At 39.5% G+C, this 25,378-nt stretch overlaps 1 protein-coding gene and 1 long non-coding RNA gene across 17 annotated transcripts in view; one reads left to right on the plus strand and one right to left on the minus strand.

Annotated features, from left to right (window-relative positions):
* The window catches only part of LOC140848450 (uncharacterized), a 30,212-nt gene extending 24,706 nt beyond the window's left edge, over positions 1-5,506 (minus strand). Inside the window, exons 1-2 of one of the 2 annotated variants that reach the window (XR_012129355.1) lie at positions 1,653-5,506; positions 926-1,032 (exon numbers count right to left, since the gene is read on the minus strand). This is a non-coding gene — a long non-coding RNA (uncharacterized lncRNA). Of the gene's footprint in view, positions 1-925 lie in introns of both variants that reach the window. The other variant, XR_012129354.1, reaches the window with a different exon arrangement.
* The window catches only part of PEX5L (peroxisomal biogenesis factor 5 like), a 207,114-nt gene that overhangs the window by 166,182 nt on the left and 15,554 nt on the right, over positions 1-25,378 (plus strand). For all 15 annotated transcript variants that reach the window (XM_073232021.1, XM_073232025.1, XM_073232027.1 and 12 more), the window contains one exon: positions 24,117-24,233. In XM_073232021.1, the coding sequence (XP_073088122.1) occupies positions 24,117-24,233 (117 nt within the window). The remainder of the gene's footprint in view (positions 1-24,116; positions 24,234-25,378) is intronic.

A 25,378-nucleotide genomic window follows, 5' to 3' on the forward strand; every position in this document is an offset into this window, starting at 1 on the left:
TTTATAAAATTTGAAAGTACATATGGACCTTGGGAAAAGAATAGGAAGAAATGCAAAAGTATCAACAGGGATTAATAACTTACCTCTGGATGAGATTGAGAGATTATTAATTTTTTTATTGGCAATTTCAATGGTTTTTCAAATTATCTATGATAATGTGTTGTTGTCATAAACATAAAATTAGTTGTTTCGGTTTTTTTCTTTCCTTAAAACATGCCCTTTGTATCAGATCAGGGTCAGGAGATGTGGGTTCTGTTCTCTGCCCCTCACTGCCCTGGCAGGCTTGGAAAGGTCCTGGGCCCTCTCTGGGCCTCATTTGTTTCATCAGTGACATGAGCCCACTAGGTCAGACCATGGTGCCCCGATTTGGGCACCCAGGGGAACGACCTGGAGAGCTTCCAAAACTCCTCATGCCTGCGCCCCACCTCCAGAGTCTGAGCCCATTGGCTGTGGCCTGGGCTTGGGAATCTTGTCAAGATCCCCAAGTGACTCAATGTGCAGATAAGTTTGGGAATCCCTGGATTTGATGATTCCTAAGGCTGTCTGTCTCCTGTTGTAATGATCTGTGAGTCTATGATTCTCCACTTTTGCCTGGAGCCATCCCTGACTATCAGTTCTATTTTTAGCAATTGCTCATAAAGAATATTCCAAAACTTTCCTGGGTGACCCATTTCAGTGTCTTGCAATAATTTCAATCAGAACATATTTTCCTTATGTCTAATCTGAATTCCTGCTGTAACAATTTAAGCCCTAATGGGAAAAGAGAACATCTAGTTATGACTGGGTTTGCTGTTGAATTCCTTACATGAACTTATATCACCAGCTTCAGTCATTTTTCATCCTAAATTATCTCATTACCAGATCTTTACCAAACAAATTCCTTGTCAAAGTTCTAATAGTGAGGAGAGAGTACAAGATTACTTACTTATTGCCCAGCGTATAGTTTCCAGCTTTTGCCAAAATCATTCCTAGATCTGTGTTCCTGTGAAGTTCTTAAGGACAGTATATCTTCAATCCTTTGATTTTTTTAAGCTGGGAATAATAATTCCAAAGAGAGGATATCACTAGGATTGAAGCATTTTTTTTTATCAGATAAGCAATCATCATCCTCTTTACCAACTGAATATATCTGTCTTTACAGTTTTTTTCCCATCTCTTTCTGTTCTTTATCATCTTAATTGGCCGCTGAACTTTTTTTTTATTGGTTGAATATTTCCTTAATGATTTTTGTTGCTTTCCTTCATCTTCTTCCCAGATTTTCTCTATCACTCTTCAGTGTTTTTCTCATCTTTATTAGTATCCTGATTAAAGTTAACAGATTTCAACAAAACTAAATATGTCGCAAGACACGTTCTGTTCTGGGCAGATGCTCAAGGTTCAATTAAATAACTGAAAATTATTTACAAAATAATCCTTTCCCACACTGAAAAAATGTGGTTTGATGCTCTTTACAATTGTATCGGGAATCAAGAAGGGTGAATGACATGAACACGAGCCCTCTTTCTAAATTTGTCTTAAACAGTTCCTGTTTTAGCTCTTAAGGCTAGCTCCAAGGCTAACTTTGTTCTTTATCTACTTCTAACTATTCAATGGGAACCTTTCTTACCTCTTGCTTTGCCCATTCATTTGCAAAGAAAAATAGAAACAGTTACCTGTGCTGGTTACAGACCTCTGGCTACAGAGTCCTGATGAAATCAGAACTGCATGGAAGAGCTTGGTTCCACTTCACAGCTGTGCCACATCTGGTTTTAGCAGCAGCAGGCAAAAAGAATGCAGCAGCTTTGAAAAGTTGATGGTGCATATGTAATATTGCCTTGTTGTTCAACATGAGATTGATTGAGCAGCACTGTGGCCCAGTAAAGTTTTTCTAATTCACTGGACTTCATGATTTTTACAGGATCTTTGAAATATTTTCAAAAGAACAGGAGCGTTTTACATAAATCCACTGAACGATGCTGACTGCTAAGGAACCTTTATGATAAGACTTGAACCAGGCTATATGGACTTTATCTCCTCTACACCAGTGATGTCCATATTGTTTCCATGGTGAAATGGCAATGTTTCTATATCATTGTCAAAGGAGGTTTCTGTTGTGTAAAATAGGGAGGTGATATGTGCAGAACAGAGGCATCTTCTGTTTCAGCAAAATAAGCATGAGTAGAAAGTTCTAAGCACGTTGTGCCACCTTATCCTGTGGGTTTGGTAAAGTAACCAGAAACCTTCTCATAGAATTTAGGGGTAGTACATCACCAAAGGGGAACAACTTAAAGTCATTTAGGAACTTGGTTTGATCCTCACATTGAATCATGCATTCATTTATTTGTTTTAAAAGCATTACACTTACTAAGTGACTATTATTGTCATACCCTACCTTAGTTAGGCACTAGAGATATTGAAATGAGAGATCCTGTCTCTGCCATCAACTTACTTGAAATCTGGTAGAAGATAAATATAATTAAGAATGCTAACACAGTGTAGTAGTAAGTACCATAATACAAGTTAGACCCTGGTCCTCTGAGTGCATATGGAAGGGAACTTACCCAGCATGGTGGGAACAGAAAAGGTTTCCCAAGAACAGGCATCACACAATCAGAAGAGGGAGTGGGAGCAGAAGGAGAAGGCCTCCGGAGCAGAAGGAAGGAAACGTGCAAATGTGCAGAGGCAAAGCTGAGTGTCTGGTGTAGTGAGGCCCTGCGGGTGTCATTGAGAATGGTTAGAACATAGGTTGGGGATGGAGGGGTGTGGGGAGATGAGATGAAGAGGCAGGCAGAGGAGGCAGAAGCCAGATCATTCATGCTTTTCTTCAGCCAGTCTGTGGAATGTATACAGTGTGCCAAGCAGAGATGCTGGTTTTCTCCCACCTCACAGGCCATTCCTTCCCTCTCTTTTCCACGTATGTCTTTCTTCTAAGTGTCATGGAGCCCTAGGCACATCCCTTGCTCCTCTTCTCTCCCCCATCTACATTTTCTTTTTAACCATCTCTTTGGATTTAAGTGTCACCTATACCCTGATGGCTCTCCACCTGATTTTTTAAACTTGACTTCTCACCAGAGATCCCAAATTGCATATCTGGTTGCCTACTGTTACTGCAGCTTGGGTTCTAGTATCGCTTGTATAGTTAATATGTCCAAAACCAAACTCTCTATTTCCCATCCCAATCTTCTCAGACCAAAATCCTGGAAGATGCCCTGCCTTTCCCCAAAACCTCACAGCCAGTCCAGCAGGAGGTCCTGTTGGAACAACCTCCAAACTAAAGGAACCCAATCACATCTGTTACCTCGCCTGCCCTAGCCTGCTTGCAGCTACCCAGAACCCCTGGCCCAAACCACTGCTCTGGCCTCCTACTGGGTCTCCCTTGTCTTGTTCGCCTGAACAACGCCAAGTGCCCTTCTCAGTGGGTACATCAGATCCTCTTAACCTTCCTGTCAGTACTGGCAGCTAAATCTGCCAGTAGTTTCCATCACAAAATGAGATGCAGAGTCCTTACTTATGGCCCATAGGACATGATCTGGCCCGTTATCATCCCTTTATGCTTTATCCACACACCATAGGGCATTTCAGCCCTTATCCCTCTAAGCTCACTCCCACCTCCATACTCTCTGCCCAGAAAACTCTTACACAGGGTCTCAGCTCACAAAGACACCCTTTGAGAGGTCTTCCTTGATCACCTCTTCTAAAAGAAGTCTTCCATAGTTTTCTTATGTAACTATTTCTCAAAAAGCTATCAGAAATTATTTATTTATGGATTTTTCTTTATATCCTTCGACTAGGCTGGGAACTGCATTGGGGGCGGGGGGGGGACTTCATCTTGTTTACTGTTGCATCTCCGCTCCCTAGAATTGTGCACAGACATGTAGGCACAGACTGTGCTCAGGGCAGAAGGAGAAGTATGGAAGTTATGTGAACGTATATGGCATTGAAAATTAAAATTCAACTTTCTATCGAATGTACCCAAAGAATCCTATTTATTATCTTCAGTAGAAAACAGCATGATAGTGCTATTAGCACAATAGCATAATTTTATAGTCTGGCACTCATTTGGACATTTCTGCCCTATTTTCTTTAGGGAAACTTGACCAAATGGCAATGTTTATGTCTGTTTGCAAAAGCTTGGTTCAGGGGTGTGTCCCACTTATATTTTTTAATGTAATTTTTAGATAAAGAACACAGCCAGTGTTGGTTTCCTTTTGAAAAATAAGATGCTAAATTACAATATATTTTTTAAAAAGTACAAAAACCTAGAAACAATTAAGTCTTTACTCAAAAACCATTAATTTATATCAACTGCTTTTTAATCTAAACCTCAAACCTCATTTTGCAAACAGTTGTGAATATTCTTCTTGAAAGTGGAATTTTTACTGAATTTCTTTATTTAGAGTCAAACCCTTGTATTTCCTTTCCTCAAAGCAAAAGGGAAAGGAAAATCAGTAGCATTACATCATAACATATCACCTACCAGCATGAATCCCCCTCTTCTACCAGAAAGAGTAGATTTTCTCTTCTCAAAGGAGAAAGCTTCTTCCTTCAACAAGATTGTCAGATTCTAGATTTGCTGATTAGTTTAGAGACTATGGTCTCCATAACAACCAATACATTTAACATACTGTGTTGGAAACTTTTTCTCCTTAAAAGCCTGTCATTAGAGAGCAAGCTACGTCAGAACGCTGAGGGAGGAAATAATATTTTTAAGTATATAAAGTTTTTTCTTCTCAGTGAAAAGAATAAATACCTTAGTTAAATTATTTATTTTTCAAATACCTTATTTTGACGTATCTTTATTTGCTGTTATCCTACCATGCTATAACATTATTAAGCATCTATTATTTGTCAAACCTGTATGTACTGTTTTGCATATATACTATCCAACTTAATCTTCAAAATAATCCTGAGTTAAGTAATAGTAATCCATGTACAGATGAACAAATCACCCACAGGCACACAGTAATACATTCAAACTTAAGCCTTGCAGCTCAAAGTACAGTGGTTTTCTGTACATAATATTGCCTCCTCCAGAGATTTTTAAGTAAAATGTCCCAAGTCTAATAAGGAAAGTAGAGCTAGAATCCAAATCTTTTAATTCCCAATGAAACTCACACAACTTAGAAGAATTGCATCATTTATGTCTTCAAGAAAAGAGACTGTTAACACTTCAAGAAAAGCTATAACAAAGATCTCTGTTATTCTTTAATACACTTGAAGTTGGAGTCATGTGTTTCAAGGTTATATCCATATCTAGAAGCAGCCCTGGTACATGCAAATTAAATGCAATCTAAGGAAAATTTAATTTTCTGAATTCATAATTTTGTTTCTCTGATTGTTAACCTGCTCTTAGTTCCCCTGTCTTAAATTAGTTTTGAAATAATCAAACAAAACACAGGTGGAAGAAAGTCTACATCAGTACTGGATAATAGGAATGGATGCTACTAAAATGCCAGAAAACTTGAAGAATTTCTAAAAATATTCTAAGCCTATTCTTAAAAGAAAACACATAATATCTTTATTAACAATTTAGGCCAGAAACTTGATTTTTTCAGCAAACACTGAGAGGCCAAGGTAGAAGTAGAAAAGAGTAAAAGAGATAAGAGGTTTATTACTATCACCTTAAATGAAAGAATTCAGCATTACAATTGTTATTGCATCAGTAGAGAAAGAAAAAATCAAAATAGTTTTTAATTAAATGGTAACTACTCACACCATAAAACTTAATAAAATACTATCAAACTAATGAATGACAAAAAAGAGGGGGAAAAGGCTTATCAAAAGGACAATGGAAGAAAAGAACAAAAGTAATTCCCCATCTCAATTTTCAAAGTAAATGAGTAAAATTCTTCTATTAAAAGCAAAGATACTCTCACAGTATCAAAAATACAATTAGTGTTTTTTAAAGAAACGAAAACAAAATTATGCAGAAAACAATTATACAGAAAATTAAACAAAATTATGTGGAAAAATCAATAATGAGATGGACAAAACTATACTAGACACATTACCAGATAAAGTAGAATAAAACCAAAATGGAATATAAGGGACAGTTTATATTGATTAAAAATAAATTTTACATTGAAGATATAATAATTATGAATCTTTATGCACTGAATATGTAATTAAAACAGAAAATAAAAGAAATACAAAGAAAGTTCTACAATATGGTAGACAAGATACACTTCAACTCTTCTACTATAAATATTTAGTATTAATATTTAAATTCTATACATATTAAATATTAATACTAAATATTAAAAGTAGTTTTTCAAATGTGTCAATCAGTTTGAAAGACAGTAAAAGAAGTCATTGGAGGCCATGAGGTAGGAACATAAATGCAGAGTATTAGCAAGCGTTAACACTAGCAGCCACCTTAAATTACTGTTAATCCCATTTACCTACAGCTATGGATTTTAACAGTCACATGGGTGGTAACAAACAAAATGCTGGGCCCAAACAAAGTGGAGACTTAAGTTTCTAAAAAGCCACAGACTTTAAAGGGCCACACTTCAATGAAGGATAAGCCTGGGGGGAAATGTGTATCAGTTATTAATAATAGATAAGGATGCATTAACAGACCAGAAACTTTGAGAAATTCTAAAAATATATACGGGTAGGCAGGGAGGAGTCTCCTAAGAGAATTTGGAACAATAAGCAATCTTCGTGCAAGTTGGAACTCATAAAACATTCATGGTCCTGAAAATACAAGCCAAGAATTCAATTTAAAATGGTCCCCCTTGGTAGTACCTCCAGCCACCTGCCAAACGTGTGTGCACCTACACATACATGAACACACACACACATACACAGACATACATAAATACACCCACAAACACATACAGAAACACATTTACATGCATACATCAACACACACATATATATATATACACAGATACATAAACGCACACAATTCTCTCTAAAGGAACACTTTTCAACCCTAGCCTTGAGAAATTTTCACAGATAAATTTCCAAAAATATATACGTTCAAAATCAGGTATCTCAAAAAACATAAGGAAACCATGAGTAAGAGTCAGCAGAAGCAACGAACAGATCGGACCTCAAAAACTTGAAAATGATCAGATATAGAATATAAAAGAAGAATTTTAATACATTTAATTAAAAGAGGGAGTTGAAAGCATGAGTAAATGACAAATGACTATCAAAAGTAACTGGGCAAACTTTGAAAAAACAGAACTTTGAGAAAAAATGTAATAATAATTGTAATAAGAGCCTAAAGTTGCTCAGAAAGTGGATAATATGTTTTTTAACTTAAGCTTTTGTTAAAGTTTGTTAAATTTTTAAGGTGACTACAATAGTGATAGAAATAGAATGTATGACTTCTGGTCTGTAAAAGGACAAAAACATGGGCATTAAGGGGGGAAAAAAATCCTTAATCATTCCAAAAGAAGGCAAAAATGAAGGAAAATACCTTTAAAAGATAGGATGTAACAGAAAGCACGAAATGGAGAGATAAATCAGGATATATCTGTTATCATGTAACTATCCTATCTCTGCAGTAAGATAACAGATTCGCTGAATAGGTTTAAAATAAAACTAAATTCTAGACTGTAAAAGCACACTTAAAACTTAAGGACACAAAAGGTTGAAAGAAAAATCATGGAAAATACATCCCAGGCAGACCAAAAGAAAGCTACCATGGCCATTGGTATCAGGTACAAAAAACCTTAAAGCTAAACTAAAAGCAAAAAGAATTTCTAACTAATATAAAAGTTTCAGTTTGCCAGAGGATAAAATTATCCCAAACTAAAGAGATATATTTAAAATATATAAAGCAAAAATGGATAAAATTATAAGGAGAAATGAATAAATCTACCATCTAATGGGTATTTTAATATGCTTCTCTAAGAAATTTATATCATGCAAAAAGATCAGTAAAGATAGAGAAGACTTAATTAGTGGAGACATACAAAATGCTGCAAACATTTGCAGAATATGCAATCTTTCCAAGCACACATGGACCAGGTATCAAATTTAATCGTGTAACAAAAGTCTTAGCATATTTCAAAGGATTGGTTTCATGTAAATCATGTTCTCTGACCACAATACAAAACTCCATATATTTAATCATTAAAAAGACACTTCAGGATACTCAGGACCTCAAAAGAAATTATAATGGAAATTAGTAAATTCTTGGAGCTGAGTAATACCAAAATGCTACCAAATGAAACTTGTAGAATAGGGATAAAGGGTACTAGACACTCCCCAATACTTACATTAGACGAGAAAACTAAACATTGGTAGATTAACCATCAATTTAAGACATCTAAAAAGTTAGAAAAAGAACTATTAATCCAAAGAAAATGGAAATAAGAAAGAAATAATCTTAGCAGAATTTAATAAACTGGAAAACAAAGATATAATAGAGAGGAACAACAAAACCAGTGCTTAGGTTTTGTTAAGACTCCTAGAACTGACAAACTTCTGATAATGTTAAGAAAAAAGACAAAAAGTACAAATAAATACTATCAGGAGTGAAAGGGGAACCATATCTAAAGATAAAACAGACTTAAAGGTAGTAAAAAGAAAAAAGTCAAAAGTTGAAAATTTTAGAGAAATGGAATAAGTCTTAGGAGAATATAACTTATAATTTATCAATACTGACTCAAAAAGAGATATGCTACCTGAATAGTCCTATGGCCATTAACTACATTGTATCATTAAATGTCTTCCCACCAACCGAGAGTTCTACAAATTTTGTTAACAACCAGGAATATGTATGTGGAAAAAAAGAAAAAAAAAAGCTCAGCCTTACTAGAAGCCACTGTGGCAAAGAATTGTTTTAAAAGGTAGTATCAGTGCTAGTAGAAGAATGCTTGTACAATATTTTTGAAAGGCAATTTTGAAATATATATCAAAAACCAAAATGTCTGTGCCTTTTGACCCAGCAATTCCTTAATAATCCTAGAGAAATAATCACTCACATGCATAAAGATACATGTGCAAGGATATTTGATATAAATTTCTATGATAGAAATAATTGGAGGTGAAATGTATTGAGATAAATCTATGTAGTAGGATACTATGGGGCCATTAAAATGAGGTAATAGTTGTATGTTTAAATACATCCCTAATAAAAGCTTACATGGCCACAGGAACAGTAAGGTTCCATTTCACAAATAAATAATAAATATAACGCTTAACACTTACTGAGCATTTATTATAGTCCAGCTACTTTGCTATGTATCTTGTAAGTATTAACAAGTATTCTCCTCGTACCTACCCTTTGAATAAGTATTTTAACTCCTTTTTCTAGATGAGAAAACTGGAGCTCAGAGAAGGAACTGGCCTTCAGACTCAGAGTTCATGAGCAATTGTTTTTATATGTAAACATAGGGGGGAAGATTAAAGTAAGGTGTACCAAAGTGCTCCCAGTTATTATAGCCAGGTATTTAAATTAATAGGCTTATTTTTTCTTTTTCTTCATTTCTTTTTTTTAGTTTGTCTACAGATTTTTTTTTTTAGTATTTTATCAAAAAGTATCAGCCTAAATACAACTACCTAAATGAAGTCCTTTCCTCTCATATATTGAATGAGTTTTAGGGAGTCTCTAAAAATGTGCTCTTAATTTCAGTCTAGTTTGAAAGATTTGGGTGACCCCTCATTTAAATCCATTTTAATCCTTCTATTCCCTGCTTTTGGACAGTTCATAGGCTTCAGGGAGCTCCCCATATGGAAACAGAACATGTTTATAGTTTATTGTCATTAAATACTTAGTTAAAATGTGAGACTACACTTATCTCTGGAAACAACCTTTTAATTATTCAAATATCATGACAGCATAGCTAGATGCAACAATTGACCTTTACATTTCTCTGGAGTCAGCAATGTTCCTCAGATTCTAAATATCCTTTTTAAAAATAAATCACAAGCTCTGTCTCAAGAAAAAAAAAGCCCCAATGAGATTTTGTCCTCACAGAACTTAAACAGGGCTGCTTGTGCTTTGCTGTTTAGCGGCATTTACTGTTGACTGATAAATTGTGTCACATCTCTTTGGACATTCAAGTCATACAAGAAAAATATTTTTATTAAAAACAATAACACCACCTGATTGTGGTATAACTCTTCACAGTTTACAGAAAAATTTCCCAAACATCTGGAAATGCAAAAAGGTCATTTGATAAGGCTGTTCACACCACTAGGGAGTGGTGGTACAGGACAGGAGTCCCTGTCTTCTGACCTCTGGTCCAGAATACTCCTCAACACCTCCAAAAATTCCTTCCACATGACTGTGAGCAACGTGAGGTGAGGAACTGTCTTTCTCAGCTTCATAGTCCAGGAACATAAGACACACTGAAGTCTAGGGTTTAATGCATGGTGGATTGAGCTACAGTCTATTTTCTGCCTGTTTTCCGATATCTAAACTTTTCAATTAGTCTTTTTAAGAACGAAAATTGTCAAAATATGTTCTTGCATCCAGATGCTAATAAATCATTTCCAATGAGGCATAGTTCTCTGAGCATAAACTGTAAGAGGATACAGGTCATGGGACATCTACCCAATTTTTCCTGGCCTAATCTGATGATAATAGAGTAGAAAAGTACAGACTGGAGTCAGTAAGACCTATGTTTAAATCTCAGTTCTGCACTATAAACCATTTTACTTGGACAAGTTATTTAATTTCTGCGACATCTGCTTCCTCATTTATAAAAGTGGAAATAATGCACATAAGCTCATTTGAGGTATGAAATGAAATAGGGTGCAAGAAAGAAAGCTGACATCTCAAAAAGCTCTGGAAACCATTCATAACAGGTATTTGTTGAACACATATCAGACACTAGGTCTTCAGGTGATCATTTCATTTGATGAACAGAACTTGATAGGATGAAAGTAAAAGAAAACTTCATTTTATCTTCTGCCCATTCATACCCCATTTGTGAGCTAGTTTCATCCTAGCCTCTGACTGAACTCACAGGCTGGCCCCTCCGGTTAGTTTCCCCTGGCTGTCAGAACAAAGCAGCACAAACTGGGCTCCTTAAAACAGAAGACAGTTACTGTATCACAGTTCTGGAGCCCAGCCATCTGAAATACAGGTGCTGACAGCATTGTGCTGCCTCCAAACCCTTCTTTGTCTCCCAGGTTCTGTAGCTTGTGGTAGCACAACTCCGTCTCTGCCTCCTTCTCCACGTGGCTGCCTTCCCACTGGTCTGCCTGCACGGGGCATCCACCCCTCTGTGTCTGGGTCCAAATTCCCTCCTCTTGTAAGGGTACCAGTCATACTGGATCAAAGGCCCATTGTAAGCACCTCATCAGAAATTGATTACCTCTCCAAAGACCCTGTTCTCAGTTAAGATGCCAGAGGTGAGGACTTCACCATATCATTTGGGAAAACACAGTTCACCCCATAATAATACCATAGCTTTTCCAGTCCACTCCAAGATAATAGCAAGTCCTCCAGATACTTTTGGTCTCAAACACAGCATTGTTTCACTAACTAGAATATCCAATCCTCTATAATAGGTACATGGCTCCTTCCATAGTCACAGTGTAGAGCTTCTTGCCTCCCCAGACTAGTCGTACCTTTAGGCCTGATGCCCTGAGGTGAGGCGATGTTCTGTCTCCTGGCTCCCGCTCCTCCCCCTCGACTCATTACTCCCGGTGCCTCGCGCCCTGTGGGTGGGACCAGAGCCAAGAGGAGTCAGAGCAGGCACAGTCATGGGCTGGCGGAGCATCCGGGCTAAACACAAGCACATTCTCTCCTGTTCTGTCTGTGGGCGTCTGTTAGAGATTCCTGCGGGGTTATCCAACTGCAGTTCCAGTCACCAGTCCTCTCCTTCCAGGAAGTCCTCTTGGGTGGAATTCAGGAGAGCTCCACTTATCCCTTGGTGACCCAAACCTGGTCATGAGAAACACACATCCTTGACCGTTTACGCTGCATAGAAACACTCTTCTCTGGCCCCTTCAGTGTTAGCCCTTTAATATGGGGTATAGGCAAAATGTTGGCTATATATATACACCACTTCTTCTGCAAGTCCTGCATAGGTAAGCATCTACACTGTCATTTTCTTTTCTTTTCTTTTTTTTGGAACTGCAGCCAACAGCACTGAAATTGAAAGAGTCCCATTTAATGTTCCATTGTTCTTTCCTTATTCCTGATAGAAAAGAAGCTGAGAGGGATATCAATGACCTTGTATTTCTAAACAGAATGAACTTGGTTTATCTCAGAAAATTAAGTGACAAGAGAGAAACAGAAGGGCTCTATTCTGCTCTTTCCTCCTACCAAGATAATATTTGCCAAGCATAGACACTGACTGATCCTTAGAGCTGTAAGGACAGGTTAGAGCTGCTGAGTGGGGAAGGGAAACAAGGTTATATTAAAGAAAGGGGTCTAAGAGCAGAAATTAAGAGATGTGGGTCTGGCTGTAGTTGGGTTATTAACTAGCTAGTGACCTTGGAGAAGTCACTTATGAAGGTCAAATAAGTTGATATATTCAAAAGCTCTTCAAACATTATAAACATCCAGGGTGACAATATGCTTGCTCTTAGTGAGAAGCAATACAGTCCTGTCATGAAATCCTCTTACTTCTTCACTTAGGACATCTCCGATTCACTCTTTCTTCTCCTTTTCCATTGCAATCACCCTGGTCACAGCCCAGATTACTCCAGTTGCTGCCTAAACTTTCTCCCTTCTGCCTCCCCTCGGCTCCTCCCTGATACAGAGGGGTGGGCTAGGTGCTCAGAAGGCTTCTTCCTGCATGATGGGATGCTCAGATGTTCTCAGACAGTGAAAAAGAAAACACAGCTATTTCTTTCCCTATCCCACTCACATCCTTAGCCTTGCCTAAGTTTCAAATAAGGTATTTAGTTTAACAGTTAAAGATGAGATACACAGATAAGTAGATAGGTTGGTAGGTAGGTATAAATGCATGAAATTGAGGGAGAAAGGGCCAGTTAAATGAAGATCAGGGTTTTTCAGCTGCTTCATGGTTTCATAACTGCATAAGCACCCTGAGGATGGGTGTATTTACTGTTAGATTGTATGACAGTGTGTGTCTTTTTTTTTTTTCAGTGTGTGTGTCTTTCTTCTCATTTATCTTCAGTCCATGGCCATCTGGCTCCCACCCCTATTCCAGGGATGCTGCTCTGGACAAAATCATCATGTCCCCATTACTGTCATATCATAGGTGTGCTTCAGCCTAATTTAACCTCTCTGCAGAATCCGACACCGTTAAACACTTCCTCCACTTAAGGATTCTCCTCAATCGGATTTTCTGACCTATGGTCTTCCTCCCTCTCAAGTGCGGCCTTACTCCTCTGCCTGCTCCTTGCTGCTGCTGGTGCCCGGAGTGCACCGCAGGGCAGCGCGCCCCCCTCTCCCAGCACACTCTCACCAGTCGGAGGCCTCCCCCTGTGTGATTCCAGCCACTGCTCACATGCTGATGCCTCCAGCACCTACATCTCTGGCTCTCGTTTTCCTTCTGAGACCAAACCCATGTATTCACAGCGTCTTCAACATCTATGCTCAAACATACGAAAGGTACCTCAGATCTGAGCTCTTCACTGTAACCTTGCTTCGCCTTCTCTATTCTCTCTCTCAAGTCCACCTGTTTCTCTCCACCTCCACTGCCAACACCCTGTTCTGGCCACCATCACCTCTTACACAGACAACTCTAACAGCCTTGAAATTGGCCTCTTGGCTTCCAGAATGGATAGTGGAATGCCCCGCTTGCTCCATTCCCTTCATTTCAGCCAGAGGACGCTTCCGAAAACACAGATCTGAGTAATACCTTCCCACTTGTCCTTAGAATAAATTCCAAACTCATTGACCTAGCTTGGTAAGATCCTTCATGCTTACCCCTCCATCCCCAACTCCGACTCCCACCTTGATGTCTACACTGGCATCATAGTAAATTATCAGTTCCCAGAATAGACCATGTAATCGTCTTCTCAGCTTTTGCACATGCTTTTCCTACCCTGTTGCCTGGATAACTTCTGCCCTTAGAGTCTCAATTGGCTTTCAGCGCTTCTAGGAATATCCCTGAGCTCCCAGGTCTAGGTTGGGTTCCCCTCCTGTTTGCTCCCTGATTACGCCTTCTCCCCTTATCTCACAGAGCTGTATTGCATCCGTCTATGCCCCACCACACCGCACAGTCCAGTGGCGGCACCGGCATCCGCTTTGTTTACTGCTACACCCTGGTAACTAGAACATTGTCTGATGCGCAGTACATATGTCAATAATTTTGCTGAATAAGTTAACTGAATGTGTAAATATACAAAGTGAATTCCCTTGAAAAGATGCTACCCTTCAAATTTCATGAATTACCTCAATAAAAAAGGCTCTGTATGGAAAAAAGCCCATTTTATAACAACATTGGGAAAGCACTTCTATCTTGTACATCTGAGTATTTCTTTTTTAAAATATTGCACCTGACCTTTCAAAATGGGTTGCTAATTACATAATAATTCCTGAAACCAATGCAGGTATACAGCATTTGGTAAAGCCCAGCACTCCATGCCTATACAGTTTAATAATTGAAAACAGAAGGAAGTCAATCCATCCATAACCTCCTTTCCATATTTTGGTGATAGGTTCTGTGGAAGAGTGCTCCCACTGCAGATTTTTTTCTGGGCTGGTGGAGTCTCTAGCCTAGCATTTTATTGGGCTTCTCTTCTGTGTTTTGATACTGAGAGTGAGGCCATTGCTGCCAAAAAGCTAGATCCAACACCTCGCATCCTTGGCAGAGAAAATATTTCTCCCACTCTATCCAAATTAATCCTCACAGGCCAATAAGTCAGCACACAAGGAGAATGTGTGATGATTTTGACCATCTGGAATTTTTGTAAGGCATTGGCGAGTGCAACAAGAACCACCCTGCTCCACAACACTGCACACTGGTCCAGGGCAGCATGAGCCCGTTCCCCCTGCCGCATGACGCCCCCTCCCTGACCCAGGCCAGGGGACCTCCTCACAGCTTCTCAGAGTCCTTGCCTTGCCGGTGAGTCAGGAATTTCGATTACACTGTCAAAAAAAGTGGCTTCAGCCCTTTCCCTTCCCAATGCCCTCATAAGGTAACTAACTGGATCTGGACTCTTTCTTCAAAACAGGTCAACCATTAGGACAATCACGTAGTCAGAGAAAGGGAGAAAGTCAGAATATCAGTACAACATGATCAATATGAGTGATTTTTTAAATGGGCCTTTCCCTGCCAAAATAACTGACCCAGTTTTTTTTCCCTTAAATATCCCCAAAGGCTGGGGGTGGGGGTGAGGGGTGGGGAGGGTGGGTTTTCACCATGAAGGGCAGTGTGTACAGGGTATTAGAGACAGCAAGTTAAATTCTTTATCACCAGAGAAAAAAAATGCTATAAAGGGAATTGCTTCTAAACCGGTCCCTCTGGTGGCCTTGCCCTGTGGCACAGGGAAGAGGAGGAGGGAGAACGCGTTGGCCTGCCCAGACACCCTGAGGTTGCTGTCGTGGTGATTATAAACGCCGCCCCTGCTGAGCTCTGGCTGGGCGCTCAGCCCTGTGCTTTCCCTCCATCGCTGCCCTCGGCGCTCGCCCTGTCAGGTGACTGTCACCCTCATTTGTTGGTTCACAAACTAATCCCTGTACACAGAGGGCAAGGAGAGACCCAAGAAAGAGGCAGGCCCCTCCAGATTGGTAGACAACAGGTTTAATAAGCAAGGGACCTTGTTTACAAGGCTCGTCTTGGATGGTCACACGACGAGCAGATCTCCACACCAGCCCGCCAAACCTTACACGTTTATGTAGAGGTCTTAACGGGTCAGTCGCGTCTTCAGTCCAGATGGTCTCAACACCTCATTCTCTCAGGCTACATCCTTGGAAATGGCTCGCATTGTAGGCAGAGCATCATACATGTCAAGAACAGAGGTGAAGTGAGCAGCCCCTGTTTGCCCAGGTGTGACTTATTTAAGCTTTATGTTAAACCAGAGGTGCAAGTTGGTGGCCTGTAGGCCAGATCCTGCCAAGAGATGTGTTTTTGTCCTCTCATCCTGAATGCAACATTTTACATCAAAACCCACATTTCAGACATTTCATAAAGATATGTTAATAGTAAGCCCATGTATCTAGGAATAGCAACTCTCAGCTGATACATGTGGTCTCTACTTCCTCACAGTCACAAATCATTACCCTTACCTGCCTGGCTCAGGTAAGGCAGGTGTGCCCAGGAGAGACCCAAGAAAGAGGCAGGCCCCTCCAGATTGGTAGACAACAAGTTTAATAAGCAAGGGACCTTGTTTACAAGGCTTATGTAGAGGTCTTAACGGGGTCAGTCGCGTCTTCAGTCCAGATGGTCTCAACACCTCATTCTCTCAGGCTACATCCTTGGAAATGGCTCGCATTGTAGGCAGAGCATCATACATGTCAAGACCAGAGGTGAAGTGAGCAGCCCCTGTTTGCCCAGGTGTGACTCACAGGTCAACTGGCAGTCATGTCCTCTTGATCACTTCCTCCAGGGTCATTTTACCATGGGGAACCAGGACTCAGAGATCCAGTAATTTGTTTAGTATCACACCACGGTTGGCAGTGCTGGGATTCCAACAGGGTCTGACTCAAAAGCTCCTGCTCCTCATCACTGTTTCCTGTATACAGAATGTTTGCATGTTTTGCAGGCCTTGAACCAACCATAAAACTTAGAAGTTGTTGGTCATCAGAAAAAATTCCTTCATCAAAGATTTTTCTCATATTTATTTTAAAGGCAACACAACAATAAGGGCAACGAAAAAGCTGAGGGAAGAAAGGTCAGAAACTACCCACAAGTCCCACTGTACTAATAAACTGCTTTCATTTTTTCATGTTTCTTCCAGTCTTTGTCTAATCTGTATACATAATTATATGTAGTCCCAGGGGCCATTTAAAATGACTAGTTGGTATTGAAAAGATAAATACATCCAATGTGTTGTCTTCTCAAAAACATACAGAAATTATTTTAATTCTTCCCTTCAAATTCTGAGTTTCATTTCCTTTTCTGGAACAATAAGAGCAACAAAATCTTGAAGAATTCTGATTCACACAGCAGATGTGAGGTTTGGAGAACCTACTGGCTAATTGGAGATGAGTTTCACTGGAAACTATCACATAAACTATGTGTGATAAATTCCGATCCCTGATAGCTTCTCAGGATATGCCAAGTTTATCCCACCAAAGAGCTCTGTTTTTGTGGAACTTCAGATGTTCATGCCCTGGGTCCCTATAACAGCGTTTTGGAAGCTGTCCCTAATCACATACATATATTCAGTGTTTCAAGGTACATACAATTAGGGACTGCTGCTTACATCCTCCTCTCAGAGATTTAAAATGGACATTAGCACATGAGGATATTGGAAAGTTGTGCAGTAAGGAACCTGCTTACTTTTACCTAGAAGTCACAAACTCAGTTACCTCCAGGAGCCAGGCAGGTAAGGGTAATGATTTGTGACTGTGAGGAAGTAGAGACCACATGTATCAGCTGAGAGGTGCTATTCCTAGATACATGGGTTTACTATTAACATATCTTTATGAAATGTCTGAAATGTGGGTTTTGATGTAAAATGTTGCATTCAGGATGAGAGGACAAAAACACATCTCTTGGCAGGATCTGGCCTACAGGCCACCAACTTGCACCTCTGGTTTAACATAAAGCTTAAATAAGTTTCTCAAGCTTATTTGACCACAGAACTCTGTTCCCAGAACATTCTTTGGGTAAATGCTACCACATTTCATCATCCTGCCAACGCTTCAAGGAAGCAGCACTCATAAGGTCCCTTCTGTATACCTAGTTTTCCTTCCCTGCTCCAGTCCTCTGACTTAAAGTATGTTCCAGTTACTATGTCTGTGTAGTAAGTTACTCCAACACTTGTGACTTAAGATAACAATATTTATTTTGCTCAAAAATCTATAATTTGGGTAGAACTCAGGATAGCCCATCTTAGTTCCACTAGGTGTCAGCCCGGCTTGAAAGCTGGCAGTGATAGTGAGGAGCAGGCGTCATCTGAAGGCATTCTCACATGCACGTCAGATGGCCTGCGCTGATAGTCACCTGAGACCTTAGCTGCGGCAGACAGCTGGAACACCTAGATGTGGTCTTTCTTTGAGGCCTGGGCTTCCTTGCTAGGTAGATAGCAATCTAGGTTGCTAGATTCTAAGGGGGAGTATCCCAGGAGAAGGAGAGAGAGGCAGGAAGAAACTGTATCACCCTTTAGGATCTAGCATCAAAAGTCACACGAGGTCACTTCCATTGCATTCTAGTTGTCAAGGAAAGGTTCCAAGACAAGCAATAAACTCCACCTCTTATGGGAGTGTGGCAATGTTCTGAAGAGGATAGGGGTCCAGAAGTACTGTTGTAGCCATTTTGGAAGATGCACTCTGCCATGAAAGGAAAGAATGAAATATCTTGAATTCCAGTTTTTTAATTTACCAATAATAGTGTGACTCTGAGCAAATAACTTCATCTCTTTTTGCATCATGTGTTCACGCTGTCCTTAATTACAGAACAGTGAGCTTTTTGACAGCAGCAGCCACATCTAGGTGTTTTGTTTTGTTTTGTTTAATATTCCTATGATGCAAAGCACAAACACAAAGTTTGGGTTTGGAAAATATTTCGAATACTTTATTTTTAAAAACTAGTATGGAGTTTCCCCAGAACTTTTCACCATGTGTTGATATGGTTAAAGGAGAAGAAACCCCCTTTGGATCTGGGTCACACTGCTCCTAGCTCACTTTTGTCCTGTGCCATTCTCAGCCTGTCCATAACCATGGCTGGCCCTTGTGGTTCTTATTATGATTGCAAGATGCCCTCAGCAACAACCACGAGTAAACTTTGGAGGGGGGAAAGGGATATTGCCTACAAGCCCTGGAAACTACATGGCACACCAGGAGCCACACAGTGAGGTAACAGGTAGAGAGAAAGAAATTGGATCCTGCTTTTAATGGGGTGGGAGGTAGGGGCATGCATGACAGATGCATTTCTTATGTCATACAGATCTTACTAATTTTGAGCCTTCCTGTTTGACTTAATGAATCAATTTATTAGTAACAATGCAACCAGAGGCAGTTAGGGTGGTATGAGACCATAGAACTCCCTGGGTCAAACTGATCTGTGAAGTGTCCTTATAGTACTCTTCATACTGGTCATTCCGTCTTTGAGGATTTATCATGTTGGAGAACCCATCCTTTTAAGGAGGAAGCTGCCTATTCCATTTTCAGGCAGCTTCATGTTTCATTGGGTAAAATCTGTCCCCCTGGAACTGCGATTCATTCATCCAGTTGTGTTGTCTGCAAAACACAGCTAAGCCATCTCACTCAGCTCTCAGCACTGCTCTGAGCCTTGCTTTACCAGGTGAATTGCTTCATAAGTAGGGTTACTCTTGCCCATTCCATCTTGCCTGAATAGACTCCAGTTTGCCCATCCCCTTCACTATTGTAGGACACCTAAAACTCCACTCAGAGTTCAAATTAATTCTGACCAATCAAAATTCTATCCAATCTTTGATCAGGGTGCTGAGCATCTATGATTGCAGCCCCAGGTTGAATATGTTCTTTGGGAAGCCACATCGAATCTTCAACTAATCTTAGTCTACAAGAGATGTGGTGAGTGGGGACATTTCAGCCATTCTTTGAGAGCCTGGGCTACTGGATCCCAGGGCACTGAAGACCCTCACTGAGCTGCACATAACTTCACTTTAATAAAAATTGTTCATTGTGGCAAATACCTTATCTAAACTTTATACTAATTTTCATTCCTTGCCATGCAAGGAGTGGTATTCTCTTTTCTTTTGCATATGCAGAGTAAATTGTTTGTTTTTACTTTTGATCCAGTGACAATTAATCAGTGAATGTCTGAAGAGGCAAAAAAAAGAAAGTCAGCCTCTCACAGGCAGAACTGGCATGTAAACTCACACCCTTCAGTTCTTTCACAACACAACCCCAGGATCTTTCTAAGTGTCATTTATGTTTGACCCTAAAATTGAAAGTATCTCTAGTTTTTTGTATTTTATTTTATGTTGTTCATCTCAAGGATGACCAAATAGGCTGGTGAATGGGAACTCATAACATGCTGCTATCCCTTAAAATTCCCTGGCTCTAAATTAAATTGCTTAGTTTCTTATGCCTTGTATTTTAATTAATATTTAATTTTTGTCATGATTCTTGTAGAAATTTTTATTGTCTAGTTTTACAATCGAAAATGTCAAGTATACTTTTGGGAAAATGTTTTATAAATAACTATAAATTTTGGAGATGAAACAGATTAGACACCCTTCCAAAAAAAAAAGACCGTGAGCCTGGACTAAGATCTCCCTTGCTGCTTATTCTGATCTTCAGAGTCAATCTGCATAGACAGAGAAACCTGAGTATTGTCTAATGAAGCCAGTCTTCTCACTTTACAAATGACAAAGACAATGTACAGATGGTTCACCATGACTTAAGTTCACAGGGATAATGACAGCTTTCAGCACAAAAGATCTTCTTGCAAACCACAGACACAGAGTATCAGTATTGAAGGAATGCAGAGAGGCAAGAGATAGCTCGAGGGTGGGTTCTTTGGGGAAACACTATATGAGTGTGAGGAATTGAAATAAAAAGGAAGAAAGCACTTTCTATCAAAATCTTTTTCACCAAAATAAGACATTAGCAATAGAAAATTTGGGAAGTGCTGAGAGTACAGGAAACGTGAGTAACTCATTATCCCATCCCATGAAAGCAGTGCTCCTGGTACATTTCTCTACAGTCTTTTTTTTCCCTAGAACACCATTTGTTGTTGTTTTCTACCACTGTGATGGTACTAGTTCTAAAGGAACATTATAACTCAAGGCTTATTCCATGTTTTAAAAAACTTCATAAATATCACTTTAATTGCTAAATGACAATATAGGAAGACATTTTTGCCATAATCTTCTTAATCTTGCTCTTATTTTAAATAAGTAAGTAGAAGGGAAATATTTAAATGAAGGGAAAGGTATCTAGAAGAGGATATGTGTTTATAGCAAATAAGAACACCAAAATACTCCTAGATGTATAATTGGGCTTTGAGGTTTTGGGTGATTTTGTTTCATTCTTTATGCTTTTATCAGTGGTACAAAAACACAAATAAGTACACCTAGTCTTATTGAACACTTACCATGTAATTTATGCCATGGATACATTTTCTCATTTAGTCTTCATAACAGCTAACCAAGATCACTATTATGTCATCATTTTAAAGTTCAAGAAAACAAGACCAAGAGAAGTTAGCAGACACACAGTCACTTATGGAGCCAGAATCTATTCCCAGATCCATCTGAAGATAAATCTGCTGTCTTTAACCACCATACTGCATTTTCCAAGTTTTTAAATGAATATTTACTATTTTTTTATAATCAGAAAGCTATTTTTTATAATGAAAATGGATTGCAAATAATAGCTCATTTCTGGTGTAAGCAGATAACATCTTACCTACAAAGTATAAAAAACAATCTACTAAAATCCCAGAGGAGCTAAGAAAATCATCAACGTATAAAATCCTCTCAGTCATGTCCAACATGTTTGAAATTCAAATATGTTTCAGGTTTCTCTGAAATTGATTAGAAACAGAAAAAAGAAGCAGTGTTAATTGCAGTTACGTGAATAAAGTCTGAATTCTGAGACTGGATGAAAATTGATTGTGCTAAAAGTAGTCTCCTGTAATTAAATGAAACTATGCTGCGCACTTTAATTAGCTAGTAAAACTTACTCTAAATGGTAACAGTAAGTCCTGGTGTATCTCATTGAATAACAGCTTGGCAGCCTCACCTCAGTGAGGTGCTGTTTTCCACAGCAGTCTTACTTATGCATATACTATTCTAATTTGAAACTGCAGGAAAGGTGGTGTACCCTTTTGTAATTCAGATGCACACATGATAAAATTTTCCTCATTCTTTCATTCAGAAAGCTTATAATAGCTTCAGATCCCAAGGAATCTCAGTAGGGGAACATAACTTCCTTAGAGAGTACTTGAAGTCATTGGTATTTCACATCACCCACCAGGGGGCTTAGGAAAGTTAGTAAACAGTATAAAATTCACTTGATAGATTTCGCTTAGTTTCTATACAGACAAGCTGAACCCACATATTTGAAAAACTATTCAAGAAAATGAGTCTCCAAAAATTTTCTCTGAATTCCATAGTATCTACATATTCAGATTTATAGTATTTTAAAGAGGAAAGATAACTTATTTTTCTTTTTATTGTTTTTAACCTTTTAAAAATCTTAACAGCAAGGAATACTCACAGAAAATTCAAAAAGTACAGAAATGTATAAGGAAGCAGGAAAAACATCACCCCTGATCTCTTCATTCAAAAACAGATAACTCCGCCACGGCCGCATAATTCCTTCTAGGCTTTTTTCAAACCATTGCTTTTGTATGTCTAAGGTCATTCTATTGACACAATTTGGTAATGTACTAGACATACTCGTTGAAAAAGAAAATTTGAGTTTAATCCTTAACCTTACTCTGGTGGTCACTACAAGTGCTCTAGCCTCTCAGACACAGATTGTCAGGACACCTGCTGCCTGAGCCTTCGTTGAGGGGAAGCTTCTGCTAAAGAGATAGAGCCCATTTCTGTGGTAGTAGTGAGTATTCAGGACATAATAAAGAGGGAGAAGAAGACCTGTGATCCACTTAGAAGCCTAGGATTAATCATGCTGGGCTGGCCTTTATTCACAGAATGTTTATGTCCAGAAGAAATAAGCTTATAATTATCATTCAGAGAAACTTTGGAAAAGAGTTTCTGCCACCAAACCACCACCACCCAGGCATGATGGTGGAGTAGAGGGTGAGCCTGGGAGGCCTGAAAGGTGGTAGGCAACCGTGATGCTACATCAACAAGTCATAGGACTTAAAAACACAGAAATCGGGATTTGTAGGTAAACCGTATGGATCCCAGTCCCAAACTCAGGTGTTCAAGGAATAACCATATCTTTGTTTTCATTAAAGAAAATAAAGTATATTACCAAACTGGCGGGTAATGTAGTCTTGGCACCAAATGTGGAAGGCATATGTGACGCCAGAAATCAAGGGCAGTCTCCACCCTCTCGTCTGTCATGCTTACTGGCAACCAACCAAGCCCCAAGTGGTACCTTGCAATCCAGTTTCTCTGTATTTCCCTGTGATGTGGGAATCAGAGCTCAGGTCAGCCCTTCAGTCACACCCTCTGTCATCCTTTTGGAGGTTGGGCCAATTTACCAGGAAATACCTGAGAGCCAGGCACAGCCTCCTGTTCATCAACACCACTCTCCTCTTTTCCTGCCCCTGCCAAGTTCCCTTTCCTTTCTTAGGCTCTTCAAGATGCTTGCCCCTTTTTTCTCCCCCCAGGACACCTAAAGTACTTTCTTCTGGCTTAATAAAGTAGAAACCAACCAGGGACAGATACTGCAGAAAAGTTATGCTTCTTGGAAAAGTCCAAGAACACACACCTCCTCTGAAGTAAAGGAGAGCAAATGGCTGGTTTCCCTAAAAGAAAATTATAAAGAGAAAACCACAAAGTAATTTTTTCAAAACATCATCCTGCCATAGAAAAGACCTGGAATGGGATTCAGTCAACGTCACACCCAAAGTTGGGGTCCTTCATACTTGAGAATCAAAAGGCCACAGTATCCATAAGGTGACGAGCATAGGTTTAGAAGCCAGAATGGGGTTCAAACCTTGTGCAGTTTTAGTCATATGCCTCTGACCGTCCGGGCTGTGTTCTAACACAGTGCTTGCTACAGAAGAGGACTGACTAATGTTACTTTCCCTTGTTAGCCAGCTGCCTCCCTGAATCACTGCCCACCCAGGCCCAGAGCTGTTGCTCTGATTCCTCATATCCTAAGAGCAACTCTAGAAAAGGCCGTCCTTCCTAAAATGTGTGCCTCGTACCCACACTTGAAACTGTTCAAGTAGTGGATTTTTATCTGAATTTGGTATATTTGATCCTGGTCCTAATGATGGTAACTACTTTCCCGCTGGAGGAAGTCACTATTAATCCAATCCAATACTTTGACCACTGAACCCCCTCCAGACACTCTTTAACCATAATTCTCACTGGATGTGGTCAGTTTGAACATTTTATTCCTCCTCAGAATGCATTTTGATCTATGAGGAAAACTGTCTTTCTAGAAATACACCAGGTGAAATAGCATGTCTTTGAAGCCCTCTCCCTCTGCTCTTCCTGTCTCCTAGTCAGATACGGAGTTTTGGGATAAGATGCAAGCCGAATGGGAAGAAATGGCCCGGAGGAACTGGATATCGGAGAACCAGGAAGCCCAGAACCAAGTTACAGTCTCAGCTAGTGAGAAGGTGACCAATTCTGTTCTTATATATACTGACCAGTTTTCTCAACCTCCTTGGATCACATTCTTGTAAGTTAGTCAATAACTATTCTATGAAAAATCTGAGAATTGAATAGACAATTTAATGTCAGTGTGACTGAGAAGAAATTCTGGTAGATGAAAACAATATAATCATCCAAAGTGTGAAGGAACAGAGCTGGAGTGGAATGCCCTTATTTTTATCGGAGTTAAGACAGTTCGGCAGCCAACAGGAGCTTGGATCCTGACTGCCAGCCGGTTACTGAACTGATGCGGAGGGCAGGTTGGAGCAAGAACTGGCTAATCCCACCTTTTGGACAATCCACCAAAAGATTGACAATGCTTTTTGTCAATCACGTGAGCCATACTGATGAACTAAGAGAAGTTATGTAAATGGACAGGGGAGCGAAGTGGGGCTTAGGGCTGCATTTCACAGGTGGGTGTTACACAGCTGGCAATGAAACTCAGTGGAAAAGGTACCCTTCTCACAACCAGATGAAGTCCCAGGGGGATTCCTCAGAGCTCTTCCCCTGACAGGAGCTCCAGCAAATGTGTGAGTGCAGGGAGCAACCAGCCCAATTACCCATGAAGTCCCAGTCGCCCTAGGATTTATGCTTTTAAAAACTCTTGGGAGGGAGAAGGGGGGAACACTTCTGAGAAATAAATTTAAATGGCTTGAAGGCTAGAAAGAGATGTGGAATTTTCTTACACAGGGAGAAAAAATACATATGTGTGTGTATGTATAAATGTATATAAATATGTGCATATATATGCACACACATATATATATATGGATTTTTTGTGGTAGAGGAAGTCTCAAAAATATTTGCTTCTGGATAACTTCCATGATATTTAGTTTAATCCAACAAATATTTATTGAGTGTTTACCCTGCATTAGATACTGGAGAAAGGATGATGAATAGTCTCTGATCTTAAGAAATTTGTAATCTGCAGAGTCAAATATGTCTTCCTCCCAATATTCTCTGTCCCTCAGTAAGCCAGTCAATCTTATAAAACCAGAACCATCTCATTAAAAATAACTGTCTTTTCCACAAAGAAATCAAATCTAGGTAAGAAGAGAGAACATTGATGTGGATTGTCAGACTTCAGGCTATAATCCCCCATGGCTGGGGC

The sequence above is a fragment of the Manis javanica genome, chromosome 3 (genome assembly GCF_040802235.1).
Source record: "Manis javanica isolate MJ-LG chromosome 3, MJ_LKY, whole genome shotgun sequence".
Lineage (NCBI taxonomy): Eukaryota > Metazoa > Chordata > Mammalia > Pholidota > Manidae > Manis > Manis javanica.